Source organism: Cyphomyrmex costatus, unplaced genomic scaffold (assembly GCF_001594065.2).
Source record: "Cyphomyrmex costatus isolate MS0001 unplaced genomic scaffold, Ccosl1.0 scaffold871, whole genome shotgun sequence".
NCBI classification, from domain to species: domain Eukaryota; kingdom Metazoa; phylum Arthropoda; class Insecta; order Hymenoptera; family Formicidae; genus Cyphomyrmex; species Cyphomyrmex costatus.
Window position 1 is genome coordinate 32163 of NW_017280454.1, and position 15927 is coordinate 48089.

The 15927-nt window shown below is 33.5% G+C and overlaps 1 protein-coding gene across 4 annotated transcripts in view; it reads right to left on the minus strand.

Annotated features, from left to right (window-relative positions):
- LOC108781683 (rap guanine nucleotide exchange factor 2) overlaps nt 1–15927 on the minus strand; it is a 125771-nt gene that overhangs the window by 9723 nt on the left and 100121 nt on the right. For all 4 annotated transcript variants that reach the window (XM_018549736.1, XM_018549735.1, XM_018549734.1 and 1 more), the window contains exons 3-13: nt 13655–13756; nt 7767–7979; nt 7324–7676; nt 6772–7233; nt 6394–6686; nt 6021–6324; nt 5703–5934; nt 5328–5632; nt 4443–4627; nt 4139–4350; nt 3768–3999 (exon numbers count right to left, since the gene is read on the minus strand). In XM_018549736.1, coding sequence (XP_018405238.1) covers nt 3768–3999; nt 4139–4350; nt 4443–4627; nt 5328–5632; nt 5703–5934; nt 6021–6324; nt 6394–6686; nt 6772–7233; nt 7324–7676; nt 7767–7979; nt 13655–13756 — 2893 coding nt within the window. The remainder of the gene's footprint in view (nt 1–3767; nt 4000–4138; nt 4351–4442; nt 4628–5327; nt 5633–5702; nt 5935–6020; nt 6325–6393; nt 6687–6771; nt 7234–7323; nt 7677–7766; nt 7980–13654; nt 13757–15927) is intronic.

Genomic DNA, 15927 nt, shown 5'->3' on the forward strand with positions numbered 1-15927 from the left:
ACGGCCGAATGTCTAAGGGCTTTCAAGTCTTATTGATAAGCGCTATAAATAGCATGTATCCAATCGAACCGTGTTCAATCGTGTGCAAAGTAACGACAAAAGTAACTGTAAATTTCGTTACCGTTACCCAAAAAATATAACTCGTTACCGTTACAGTTACCAAAAAAAGAAAGTAACGCAGATACCAGTAAAGTTACCAAAAAAGTAACTTGTAACTGTAACTTCGTTACAGTTACTTCCATTCTCTGTTCATATCATACATGTATAGCAGAAATAATACGTTAATTTTGAAACTTTTTTTGTTAATAACTTTTTAACGAGTTAGGTCCGACGGTTAAAACTTCCTCAAGATCACTCAGGATCATGACCTTGACAACATATGTCAAGGTCAAGGTCATTGGAAGAGGCTCCCCTAATCTACATTTTTACCAAGAAATTAATATAATAAAAATATAAATTTTTTAATAAGGCTCAATAAATTTAAAAACAATTAAGAAACAGGGCTACGAGCCAAAAATTCGTTAGAAATATTAACAGTAAATAAATAACTTCATTTATATTAAAATATAAAGTTTAATAAAAATTAAAGAACAAAAATTAAAAACAGAGATTTAAAAACAAACGTTTCGACCTCTTTTAGGTCATTATTAATGTTAAATCGCATGATATTACAATTATGTAAGAAATTATGATATCATATGTAAGAAATTATGATATAATAATATAAAAAACACAATTATATAAAAAAATATAAACAAATATATAAAAATTAGAAGCGTATTCACTCTCGCATAATAGAAATTTCGGATAATTGAACAGGAAAAACCATAAACCGATGTAATTCGTCTGATAGTAAATGTTATTCGTAAAATCTTTGAAACTTATTCTCAGATTATTAATTCTCTCTCTCTCTCTTAACTTCCCTTACCTCTTACTTTATCCCCACTTTTGTTACATTTTTAACCTTTCCTGATCCTTTTTCTCTTTTATTTCCTTTATTGTTTCGTACTTGAAATGTCTGTCATTCGAATTTTGAAACTTATAACTGTAACATCTTTAACTTGCTCTCATCGCATTGTCTAACAACAACAAAATATGACAATTGTACTTCGATACGATTACATAAGGTAATTTATTGTTTAATTTAATTAATACTGAATTAACAAAAATTAATACGGTGTATTATATGTTTATTTTTACATTATATTAATTTCATTTGATTACCTTAAGATTTGACTTTCTTTACATTATTTTTATTTTAGTATTGGACTTTTTATAATATTAGTTTATATTTTGATTCTTTTTACATTATTATTTTATTATTTGACTTACTTTTATTACATTACCTATGTATTTTTCGACAGAAATTATTACCAAAGATTTTACGAATAACATTTACTATCAGACGAATTACATCGGTTTATGGTTTTTCCTGTTCAATTATCCGAAATTTCTATTATGCGAGAGTGAATACGCTTCTAATTTTTATATATTTGTTTATATTTTTTTATATAATTGCGTTTTTTATATTATTAATCATAATTTCTTACATATTATAATATCATAATTTCTTACATAATTGTAATATCATGCGATTTAATATTGATAATGACCTAAAAGAGGTCGAAACGTTTGTTTTTAAATTTCTGTTAAGGCTCCTGAATACCAGCGACGGCCATGTTGGAATTGTGACGTCATAGGCGAGAAAAACACATTAATTTTTCTTGCGTCCCATTTTTTAATAAAGACAATTTGGATAAATTTAAAAGGCGAGATCGCTCAAAAACACTTGTGAAAATTGGCGGAAACTGTCCTTTCCTCCTCTGATAGTCAGTAAATGGTCGTAAAAGGCACGTAAAGTGAGCCTATACTCGGGCAGAATCACACATTTTGACAGCTGATGAAACGAGTGAAATATACGATTTTACGTATAAAATTTCACGATAACTGCAGTTTCCGCCAATTTTTAGGACTTTCACGAGTACGAGGGAAGTCACATTTTCACAAATAAGCAAATATTGACAAAATGGCACGCAAGAAAAAATTTGTCGTCAAAACATCACTTTTTCACGCCTATTAGTTCAGACTTTTACCATGGCGAGGCGCTATATACACACACAAGCATGAACCCATGTCTGTGCGCTCCCCTTCTACCCGAAAATGAGCACACGGACATGAGCTTGCAATTGTGTGTATAACCAGTAGCGTACTACCAGTTTTGCTAGCCACCGACTGATTCGGTGTCGCTACCCATCAACACGGAGTTCTTGGCTGAGTATTCAGGAGCCTTAATTTTTGTTCTTTAATTTTTATTAAACTTTATATTTTAATATAAATGAAGTTATTTATTTACTGTTAATATTTCTAACGAATTTTTGACTCGTAGCCCTGTTTCTTAATTGTTTTTTAATATAATAAAATTTTGGATATGTTCTAAAATCTAAATAGTTTTTTTTTATTGTCACTTCCGTTATTATTAAGACTGAAACCCTGAAATCATGAGAAAAAAATAAATTTTTAACTTTTATAATAACTTATCAAAATTACATTTTTTTTATTAAATTAACTTTTAATTCAATTAATTTCATTATACATTAACTTATCTTAACTAAGTTAAATTTTCGAGGTTGTTAACTTTAACTTAATTTAAAAAAAAAAGTAACTTACCCAACCCTGATAATTACATTCTTCATACAATTAATTTCATACAATTTCAATATTCAAATGTTTCGACTTGTGTTTCGAAGCAACTTCAACAATATAACAAGAAAGAAGGAAGCACAAAGCTAAGCCTATCTCGGTCAAAGCTAGATCTCGATGCTTATTATCATTGTGTGTGAATTTTATATACCGCGTATGTAGTTCCTCTAATTACGTGCCGAAAATTTTTTTTTTTTCAGACTTTACAACGCAACTCTAAATAACTACCGCGGTAATATCACTTTAGTTAAATTGACAATCAATTTAACAAATTTCGATGCTTATAGCATCTTATTAGATCTTAATAATATGTTGAAAGACATATATTAAAATTTAATATTAAAGTAATGATAATTTAAAATCTGTGAAAAATTAAGATTGCGAAGAATATCACAAGTTGGCGTTTCGTCCCGGCTTCCACTACTGGACTCATTAGTAAGGTAATGTAGTGGGAGCCTACCTTAGAGGTCGTCAGAGGTCTATTCAATTGATATTCGTTAAAATTTCTCGCAAGTGCTGAGATACACGTATGTCTCTTTATATAGAGTCTCGATTTAATAACTTACACCGGCGTCTAAGGTAGGCTACCACTACATTACCTTACTGATGAGTCCAGTAGTGGAAGCCGGGACGAAACGCCAACTTGTGATATTCTTCGCAATCTTAATTTTTCACAGATTTTAAATTATCATTACTTTAATATTAAATTTTAATATATGTCTTTCAACATATTATTAAGATCTAATAAGATGCTATAAGCATCGAAATTTGTTAGATTGATTGTCAATTTAACTAAAGTGATATTACCGCGGTAGTTATTTAGAGTTGCGTTGTAAAGTCTGAAAAAAAAAATTTTTCGGCACGCGATTAGAGGAACTACATACGCGGTATATAAAATTCACACACAATGATAATAAGCATCGAGATCTAGCTTTGACCGAGATAGGCTTAGCTTTGTGCTTCCTTCTTTCTTGTTAATTGGTTAACAATTATATGGTCGTATAAATATAAAATTAAGATTCTATTATTTGTTCAACAATATATAGTAAAAAAAATAAAAAACTTACCTTGATTGCCAGTAGTCATTTGGTTCAGAGCTACCATCGCGGAACTTGGTGGTTGCCCACCCCTTTCTAACATAGTTAGTAAATCATAAGGCGAGGAACACATATTTGTTAATGTTCTCACTTCCTTCGCGATCATTCTAAGTTTTTCGAAATTCACTAGACCTTCTACTCTTGAATCATTACCAAGATGTATAAAAGTCAAGTCTTTTTTCACGACTGGATAGAAAGGTATCTAAAATAATCATTGAACTCTCGTTAATTATATGATAATTTAAAGTCAATATAATACACAAACTTGGATCATAAAAATAGATAGTAAATAAAAAAAATTGTAATATATAAGGTAATTTTATTACAAAAAAATAACTCACTATAGGTGGTTGCGTTTGTTCAGACGCCACCAATTGTCGATATTTACTCATATTACGGCTAGGATCCATTAATTCTTGTAAATCGCTGAACAATCTTTGATATTTGGTTGGCAGTTTTTCCCATGAAGCTCTTAATCTCGATACTGAGCCATGACCCAAACCGGATACGATCGCGAACATTGAATTGAAATTCTTGCACTCCTTGCATTGACCTATAAAGAAAAACATTGCCAATTTAATATATATATATCCACATATGCGCGCGTGTGAGAGAAAAATACGAAAAAAGGTTCCAAATACTTACGCGCTATTTTAATAAATTGCTTTATAATCTTACTGCGCCGTACGAGATTATGTTCCGAACAAACTTCCGTTACAACCCAGAACATCTCTCTGTTGACTAGTTCTGCAAACTGACTGAGCATGGGCACACCATACCTACTCTTCAATTCAAACAGGTCATCCACATACTCCGTGGACTCGATTTGTCTGTAAGAAAGTATTTTTAATTTTTTTATAAAATATATAACAAATGCAAATTATAATTACAATTTCCAAAACAATACAATTAAAAAAGGGGCAAAGAGCCAAAGATATAACAAACAAAAACTTAAATTCAAATAATAATAATAAATATAGCTACAAAAGAAGTACTTCAAACATTTTTGACTCCGATCGGGTCATTCTTAATGTCGCGCGCTTGGCTTAGCGCCGAGACACTACCATGTCTCCAGATGTTACAGTAGAGACGCAATTAAAATTGTTATTATCTATGAGGTAAACAATACAGAATTCATTATTCTTCAAAAATTATTTCATTCGTGTTCTTCGTGTTTTGAGTCAGTTAATTAAAAAGTCGAATTGTGTATAAAATTTGGCATTCTACAAATAATCGTGAGCAAAAAAATTAATAAAAATTAACAAATTATATAAAAACATATGATAGTGTACCTTGTCATTAATATATGTTGGTAATCCGTTAAAGAAATAAAAATGTGTATAAAAATAGTCCATCAGATAGAAATATTAAAATAGAAGCGAATTTGCAGAAGTATACGAACGACTAATCTCAACTACGTCAGATAACGCAATGTCAAAAAGGAAAACACATACTAGTCACGGGGAATGTAGGAAAGATGGGAAAAGGATAATTTACAAATTTTATATATTTCATGAAATATTAAATTACCTGAATATACTGAAGTCTTGCAAAGTCAGTTGTATTGCTACTTCCACAGCATTTAATTGCAGAAAGTGTACTTGAGACTCTCGAATGAGTTCCGGAGCTTGATCGTCAGCTACTAAAGTTTCGGAAATTCCGTTAGTTTTCAAGTAGTATCGAGAGCTTAATCCGATCCGTTCAGCAAGATTCTGTAATTGATCTGGTAATCTACGCTGTTTAATCATGCCACCTTCGCCGACGCTTACTTCCGCCAAAGAGAAATTTGAACTACTTTCTGTTATACCAAATTCTTGAAGTGCAAGCATTACTACCTACAATTAATGCATCGTTATATACATATGTGGGTGAGTGGGTGGGTGTGTGTAGTACAAATTTATTTACCTCATGCGCCGTTGTTTCTTTGTGAATAAGAAGATACTTGCAGGTTTGATCAGCTTTATATACTTTGAGCACATGTTCAGGATAATCGTTTGCCCTCAAGTCGTCGTAACAATAAAGTGACGTAAGATCTGGATTACTCTTCGAATGATATAGATTAGTAGTAGTTTGCGTAAGCCCTGTTCCCGGTGGTGTGTGTGGTGGAGCAAGAGGATCATCCAAATGTACACCGTCGCTATTAAAATTCAAAAATATTTTATGCCAATAAAGGATTTATATAGATTTAATTATTATTTATGCACAATACTTAAATGCACTCACTTGATCGTATTCTTTGGCAGTATGTTCATTTTCATAAGTGCTTTCTGTAATCGCCGTTTAGGTCCAAGAGTCATAAATCCCTTGTGCTCTTTTTTAGAGTCTTTACACGGCGACACATTGTTGTCTGGGATTAATAATGGTACTCCGCCAATCATGGGATTTAAAGGATTTACAGGAGTCATGGGATCCACATGCGTTGATAGTCTAGCTCGTGGATCCGATTGAAGCCTCGGTATTTCCGGCTTACTTGTTCTACCTCGAGGTCTTGGGGAATTATCCGGCATTTGAAGCATTTCTTTGAAAGCTGTAAGATCAAATGATTGAAGACAAAGAAAGTATATTTTCCTATTTCTGATTTTTAAATTAAACTCACCAAGTAAATTAGATTTTACAGTTATACTGAGATGCGTAGAAGCTCTCAAAATATCAAGAGCTTTCGCATGATTTACATGCTCGAAACTTTGGCCATTTACTTCTAAGATCTGGTCGCCTCTCTTTAAACCAACATCTTCAGCCTTGGATCTCTTGTCAACTTTTGAGATAAATATACCAAAACCTCTCTCAAATCCTCCTAAAATGCTAAAATTTAGGACCTCGTCCCTGTTTGGCCTGGCTAACGTTACATTCCGCGTTCTCGCTTTCGCTGCACATGCAATGTTTAACAACCTGAAATTTCAGTTACAAGTAACAGTTATTTTTCTTATTATGTTTTAATATATTTCCTTTGAAAAAATAAATCAGAAAAACTTACCTTTGCTGTCCTAACATTTTCTCTCTTTCCAGTCCAGTTTCAAATGCTTCTAAAAATTCCATCATCGCTGGATCAGTCTCGAAATCGGTAAAATGATTGTTCACCCATAAGAGCACGACGCGAGCAACGCGATCTCGCACTTGGGCTTGATCAAACCACTCCAACAATTGACTTGCGACTAACAACGGACTATCAATAAACGTTCGATGAGTCAATAAAAAATCTTCCACATAAGTAGGATCTGTAATACTGTTTTCTTCAATGAGCTGTAACATCAAACGCTCTGGCGTTCCTCGAATCACCACGTGACCTCTTCGCGCTGCACCATCCAAAGCTCCCCGCAATTCAGTCACTAAAATTACCCTTCCATTCTCTTCATGTCTCCTGGTATTCTCTTCGCCTTGATGTTGTATTCGAAAATAATCTGCTTGCGTGACACAAACAAATTGGCAATCGTCGCACCTGCAAACAGAAAATCGGATTTTTTTTTTCTTATATCTTTCTAGATATCACGGCCTATTGGCAAAAGTAGAAAGGAATCATATTACAAACTTTGTTCTCATAACTCCACGATGTAACAGCCTCTCCATAGTCGGCAAAATACCAAAGCTATCACCGAGACCGAGTTGTTCAATCTCACTGTTGCTATGCTCAATCTCAACAGCACCGTTAATTAACACGCTCCAACTGTCGAGTTCCTCGCCGTCATTCAGGACCACCATTCCAGCACGATCGACTACCGCAAATACCATCACAGCGCACAGCGCTCTTCTAACAGCCAAAGTCATGTTTGTGAAGGCTTTCAATTGTTGCGTAAATTCTAAAAGTGTCTCTATGTCGTCTTCTGTTCTCTCAACAGGATCCTTCTCTAAACATTCTCGTACAGGATCACGTACCGTTAAACTCTAAAATATCACAACAACAAATATTAAAATAACTAATTCTAACATCTAATGGCATTTCTAGAAAACAACAACATAAATCACAATACTTACATCCATGCTTTCTGCCAGATCTTCCTCCTCATCGCTATCAACAATGGACTCCACAAGACCTGACAAATCCACTTCATCAGGATCTGCATCTAATGAACTTTGTACAGATGTCATAGTGTCGGATCCACTGTATGCTGAACTTGTGTCACTCGAATGACTGCTTCTGTTTGATTTCTGATAAAGTTCCGGCCTGCCTGTAAGGCCCTGTGAGAACTAAAAAAAAAATTTTTAACAGTTTATCTAGTTACTTAAAAATTTCTTAAAGATTCACAAAGATATTTTTTGCTAATTTTATCATAAAATCTACAAACCATCTCATACATTATTTATATAATTAAGGAATAGTATTTTATATCAAATTTTTTATAAAAATAAAAATTAACAAATTCCATCTATTTTCCACATTTTTTCAATACCAAATACTCTTATTATAAATTATATAAATCAATGTAAAACCTTGATGTAAGATATAATATATCTAAGAAATTCGCAATGAGATATAAATTCTAATCTATAATAAGATTAGAAATCTAATCTCTAATACCATAGGAAAGATTATACAAGTACATAATAGGTATTTAATTATTATTACATTCAAAGAGAGATATCGCGCGATTTGTATGATCATTTAAACATTATAAAACTACATTGATGTAAAATATAACGTAATAGCAATAATTTAACACATGTATTGCCATGCAACTTGACTCTCCTTCAAATTATCAACCCAACAACTGACAATAACAATAAAGTGATTCGAAAACTGTCGAAAATAAATTGTGAGTCACACGAAGGAAATCTAGGAAAACGATTTGTAATGCCGTTTCTGAGCATTGGAGACAACCTATATCCGCACAGCTGTAGGCGCGGAAGAAAAACATAAACGACGCCGTTCGCTAAAAGCGCAAAGCAGCGCAAAGTAGGAAATACCAGGAATGGGCGTGATGGGACAGGCTCCAGTTCGCGGTTAGGTTAGGTTAGGTCACAGAGCGACATGACATCACGCTCGCACGCATGTGTGGTACGCAGGCCGTGCGAGAGTCAGGGCGCGCGAGTGTATCTCGCGCGCGTTCACATACATGTTCGGCCACATACCAAATAAGATGACACCTACGAACGACGGAGCTGTTGTCATGTCATCGCGAAGGGCGGCCGAAGCGTACATCTCGCGTTTTCCGCGAGAAAAACTCACTTTCCCAACGGAGGAGAGGATAAGCGGCCGCGAGCGAGAGAAAAGGAGAGCCAAGGCCATTTTGAGAGGCATATCTCCGAGAGGAGACCTGAGAGAGCTGCGCGATCCACTCACTTGACACACGCCGTACGCGTCCATCGCGCCAGCGGAATCCGCAATTCTCGTTGTTGTTGTTGTTCTCGTCTTCCTCCTCGACGGAAACGATCACGACAACAGATCCAGCGAATCGTCCATGAAACAACGCGTCCGCATTTTTCCTAAACGCTTTATCCGTCCATCCGATGGTTTTTCTCTCTCACTGACGTGTGGCCGCCTGGTGCCGCCCGCTGTATGCGCGTCGAAGCGGACGGACGCGACTCGGAACGCGCCTCGGCGTCGTGACCCTCTTTGTACGTACAGAGCTTAGCTTAGTGTACGAAACTCGAGATGCATCCGTCCGTCGCGTCGTCCGTGTTGTCGTCGCCGTCGTCGCGACCAGTCGTCAGCTTAGCAGACATAGGACTACCTCGTCTCGTCCCGCCACCGCCTCCACCCGCACCCCGCAGTTCCGCACCACACCACGACGCGTCGTGCCGTGCCGCTGGCAATGCTGGCTAGCATTCCCTTCGGATCGCAGCGTATAGTATAGTCACGTGACGATTCGCCGTACCGACGAACGACATACCGTGCCGTAAGCGGCTCTTCAGGACCGTGTCAACTGGGAGAGTGCACCATGCCGCGCTGCACCGGCCGGAAAGGGAGAGGAGATTACCAGGGCCACCTGTAGCTTCTACGCGCGATTCCGCTTGTTTTTCTTTTTTTTTTCTTTTTTTTTTTTTTTTTTAGAAAATTCCATGTGAGTCTCTTTCCAAACCTTGACAATTCGGTATCAAATTGGAATCGAACTTTAGGTTTATGAGACACGCAAAAAATTGTATTTGCGAATTGTATTTGCTTTCCCTATTAGTACGATCATGTTATCATTTTAAATCAATGTTGCGCTTAGATAATTCAAAATTATCTAGATATAGATAAGATAAATGACACAAAAATGTATTTTAGATAAGATATGAAGATAATTCATTTTATATTAATCTAAATAAAAGATAAAATTAAAAAAAATTTTATCTAGATAATTTTGTTTTTAAGTAAATATTTGGTAGTAAAACAATTTAGGATACAAAAAATATATTCATTATTTTTATAAATATTTCATAAATATGTTATAAATCTTTATCTTTTTTAAATAAAAGTTTTTCGAATATATCATCTAATAAACGGTTCCTACATGGAATTAATATTTGTTATCCGCAACTAAAAAGACGTTCTACTGGCGCTGATGATAGCAATGATGTATTATATTTTTAAAAAATTTATTTAATGTGTGGATATAAATTCAGAATATCTAATTCTTTTGATTTGTTTTCTAAATATGAAAGTACTTCAATGTCGCTTTGAATGACTGGTGTCGAATGTGTTGTCTATATCACGAAAAAAATCTTCATCATTACTACTACTGGAGATTGATTGTTTACATAAAAATTTCTTACAATACTCTTCTACAATCTTAGATAAATTAAAAAAAATAACATTTTTTTTTAATCTAAGATAAGCTAAAGATAGCATATATTCTTAATAATCTAGATAAAGATAAGATAAAGCCATTTCTTCATCTAGATGATTATCTAGATAATTTTATCTACATAATGGAAAACACTGACTGCTATACTGCAGTGTACATGGCACGATCATCTAATTAATCCATAAAATAAAAAAAAACTAAAGAAAAATCATATAAAACAGAATTAATGCATTGAGAAATATTCTTTCATATCGACTGAGGGAATTCAATTAAATTTCATTTCCCACATAAAGTTGAAACGATAGCTGGAAGTTTAACGAAATTTTGTTGTCCATATTGCACGGGGATTAAATTAAATTTCGTTATACTGAACATACACACATATTTCTGGTAAATCCAGTAATATCACAGTAGCTCGTAAACGCAGCACAAATTTGCATCTTTATAATCTCGCGATATTTACAGGCAAATTATACAGCCGTTATATGAAGATGCATCCTACTTTTTTTGTTAACATAATATACAATATAAATTCATTCTATGGAACTGACCTCATTATATTGTAATACACGTACAACACAAATTTAAAATAAGGTGAAAATTACAAAATAATCGAAATAATTTACTAATGCCTGTAATTAGAGATGATACCGGAAAAAAAGAATAATATTAAGTGTAATTTGTGTACAACAAAGAAGAGAATTTAAATAATAATAACCATCTGATTCGTGAGAGGATTACTTGATGGGATTTGGAAGCGATTTGACGATGAAAGATTATGAATTACGAGTTTACTTTACATGGAAGAAGACTAAGGATTATGACGTATAAAACTCTCCCACGTTTGAATTTTGTAAAATTATTTATATCTATTATATGACAAACTAATGCAAAAATACATCTCATTAAACACTAACTTGTTTCTTATTACTTAATGTGAGTCTCAGACTTTAATAAACTCAAAAATTAAAGTAGTTTCGTAAAGTAACGTTTCAAGACCGAAAAATTGTTCGACGCGCGGTTTAAAAAGACTATACATACTTAATATATAAATTCACACGGAATTATAATAGCACCTAAGATCCAACTCAACCGTTAAAGGCAATTTCTCATTGGTTGTGTTTCTCACATGTCCCATAAGATTTAGTATTTAAATATTAAAAATTAAAATTGCAATCAATAAAACACCATTGCAGTGGTCTAAATCTCGTTGATAATGATCGTAGCATTTGAAAAAGAGAAATAGAAAATAAAAGATACGTAATTAAGGGGATGCTGGAATTACCGACGGAACACTCATTTCATATTTCTCGTGCCATTTCGTTTTCCTTATATAGAATAAAAAAATCCTTTTCCAGAATAAAAGGGAAAACACAAACAAGTCCGGAAAAGTCCAAACCGGTATGAGAGTCCCCCAAAAATTACCACGTAGGTATAATTTATAAGATTATCACGAGACCTTTAAATTATGATTTTGGAGCTTACAAAAGGAATGGCACGAGAAATACGATTTGAGCATACATAACCTCACATTTAAGCGATATATAAGATGTAGCAGAACAAGAAATGTACACAACGTTTTACTTAATGGCTTATTTAATGTACGTGATGTTTTACTTAGTATATGTAAATATTTTCTTGATGTATGTAATATTTTAATTGGAATTAAAAATCTGTTTTATCGACATTCGGCTGCCTCTCCAGCATCGCCTTAACATCACGATAATTACATCAGATGCAGATAGTAAATATTGAATAATGCTAAGATAAAAAATAACTGAGAATAAAAATACACTTGCTACGTAATGTAGCTTCCTTCGATTTGCATACCCACGCGAATGTCAGCACCCAACGTAACGTCATAAGAATATTATAAAACACGCTCGAGAAGCTGCAGATCGAGAAAGAACGCGCCGATGCTCTCGCGATTAATATTCATCAGCCTTCGCGATTAGTTAATCGCCATGCGGAACAATAAGCAAACAATGATGTAAATTGACGCCAATAATGACACTTGAATTGATCTTAAGAAGTCTCTATATAGAAAGTCACTGTAGGGCGATTGCCGTGTAAAATGCGCTTAAGGAGTCGACGGACGGTCGATCGCGAGCCGCAAAGGACAAAACAGAAAGAGAGATGAGACATGAGGCGGATGAGGATAGAGAAACGCTGCTGCTGGTCCGCTCAAAGCATCTCTATCCAGTAACCGCTCAAAGGCCACTGTCCGACCCGACGGATGATTTATACAACCCGTTATGTCGTTCGTACTCGTGTGTTTCACTTTTCCTTTTGTCTCGCGCCAACACACACTACTTTCCAAATTGTTTCTCCCTTCAACTTTTTACCCGCGGCGCGCCACGCCGGAAGAACGAATGCGCTGCAAGTGTATTCTGCTGCACACATTTGCAGCCAAATCGACGAAATCTTGATCATTAAATATTCATGAGTATCTCGTAACTATTTATACATAGACGAACTGGTATCGTCGTATCTTACATCATTCGGTATTGATTTTGATAATTTTATCATTCCTCAATCAGGAAAAGGGCGTGATCAACATAGAGTTAGAAAATAAAACAAGCTTTTATAAGTTTTCTCAGGTCACAAAAAATTATTAAAAATATTTAATTTACATACAATTTCTTATGGATAATTTTTATGAATTTAGAAGGTAGAATTTTATAGAATTTCTATAGATAAGACAAAGTATCTTACACATATCACAAATATTCCAATTATTTTTATTTAACAACATTTATAGGTGCTCAGAAACAAGAAAATAGAATATTTTTGCTAACAAAATTTCGAAACAAGAGAATAGAATATTTATTTTATCCAGATCTATGGAGTCAAAAAGATATGGTACAATAGATGCAATAATAGTTTATGAAAAAGAAGCCATACGCAATCATGACTGCCTAAGAGTATAATTTATGTAAAATCAACTAGATTTCCTTGAAGAAGAAGAAGAAGAAGAAGAAGGGTTTCCTCGTCTTCGAACTTCAATGCAAAGTCGAAAAACAACATTTACAAGACATTATTTGCTCAGATAAATAAGAGAAGAAACATTTATATAAAAATAATCATGACTATAAGATTTTAAATAAATAAGTAAAAAAAATCAGAGATATTTACCGTGTCATCGAAGACAAGATTGACCTGACGGTGGTCGGTTATGGGATGGGGATGCGGTGGTCGATGCATTCTCCCTCCACCGTGGACTTCTGGGTAGTCGATCTGCAAAAAATACAGTTTATAATAAATTGATAAATAAATTATAAATAAATTGTACAGCGCTTACAATTTATTAATGTTCAGTAAATAATTATGCGAATATTTATAATAAAGCATTTGAATAATCACTAAGGAATGATTGCCTGTCAGTTTGTAAGTGTAACTTGATATCGTTTGCTAACTTGGTTTGTTCTTCATATAACTGCGAGACTGATAAGTGTACGGCAATATATATACGAAAATATTTCGAAGATATTGTTAGTATTTTATAGATTTCATTAATATTCAACGTATAATATTGCTATATTTTTTATAAAAAGAGCTTCATCGCAAATTAATCAGAAAGAAGCTTTGAACAGAGATAATAACAACATTATGAAAGATGCTGTAAGTATATTCTGTTATTCCTTGCGAATTATGATCATAATGAAATCCCAATGGTCAATCCATTGAATATTGCTGCCTTATTTTTATGCTCTACGCAAAACATTAAAAAGAACTCACGTCATCCCCTATGGCCTATATAACATGAAGATCGATTTAAATAGAATGTCGCGTCACTACTTTTAAAAAATGTTAAAAACACAAATTTTTTCCTGATGTAATTTGAAGTTTTATTACAAAAACATTAAGAATCATCGTTTGTCGTGATTTTTGCATCCATTCTTAATTAAGATATTTCCATAATTAAATAATAAATTAAAATGTTAAAATAAGAATTGGATTCTGGAAATTTAAATAAAATTAATTCAAGGGAGGGGGAGAAAATTAACTAATACTTTATAATTAAAACTAATGTTTAACTAATACTAATGTTTTATAAATATAGATCTTGCTAAATTACATTAAGATACCTATACTAAAAACGGCTCTTTATAATGAGAACAAACTAAAAAATTTAATTTTTTGTGAATTATTGAATACTACACAAATTGGATTAAAAAATGGTTTTATTAATCTATTTGTGTATCCCTAAATTTACTTTATTAAAAGACTTAATTATCTAATTATGTATTTCGAAATTACTGATATACGCATATATTATAGTTGTGCACAGGGTGTTTGAGAAGTAATGAAAAATTTTGTCGCATAGGGATAGAATGGACTAAACTGAGAAAAAAAGTCCTCTACCATTTTACAATTTTTGCAATAGTTAACGAGATATTCATTTATAAAAATTACGTCCAGAAAAAACGTTTAAAAAAATGAGATGCTAACTTTCCGTCTTACCATTCAGCATTTCACTGAATTTCGAACGTACGAGACGTAAAGTACAAGAATCCAAACAGTTCTATCGTTAAAACTTAATACATCAATATAGTTCTGGCTATAAAACCAAAGAAATTGCCCGAAAACGGTATATATTAACACGTACAAGTGATATGCTGGCCGATTCGTATAAGAGTTCTGATTATTTTATTACATTTCTAATCTAGTTCTGACATTGTTTGAGCGTTTTCTAAAGAATTCTGGCGATAAACATTGCTAGAAATTTTTTAAACAATTTTTATATCCTGTAAACGGCGTATATTAACACTTAAAATTGTTTAAAAAATTTCTAGCAATGTTTATCGCCAGAACTTTTTAGAAAATCCTCAAACGATGTCAGAAATACATTACAACTGTAATAAAACAATCAGAACTAACATCAAACGGATATCATATCACTTGTACATGATAATATTCACCGTTTTCGGGAAATTTCTTTGATTTTATAGCCAGAACTATTAATATATTAAGTTTTAACGATAGAACTGTTTGGATTCTTGCACTTTACACCTCGTACGTTTAAAATCCGATGAGATGCTGGATGATAAGACGGGAAGTTAGCATCTCATTTTTTAAATCGTTTTTTCTGAACGTAATTCGACAAAACTATATATTGATAAAATCGATATAGAACTGTAAAACTATCGTGGATGCGAGCAGAACTGGTGTCATTTCATGCGATGCTGATATATGATATGCCAGCTTCACAGACGTGGTGAGCCGGGCGAATTTGGATATTTTTATAAATTAACTATTGCGAAAATAGTAAAATGGTAGAGGATCTTTCTTCTCAGTTTAGTCCATTCTACTTCTACGACAAAATTTTTCATTACTTCTCAAACACTCTATACGCACACACACACACACACGCACGCACGCACGCACGCACGCACGCACGCACGCAC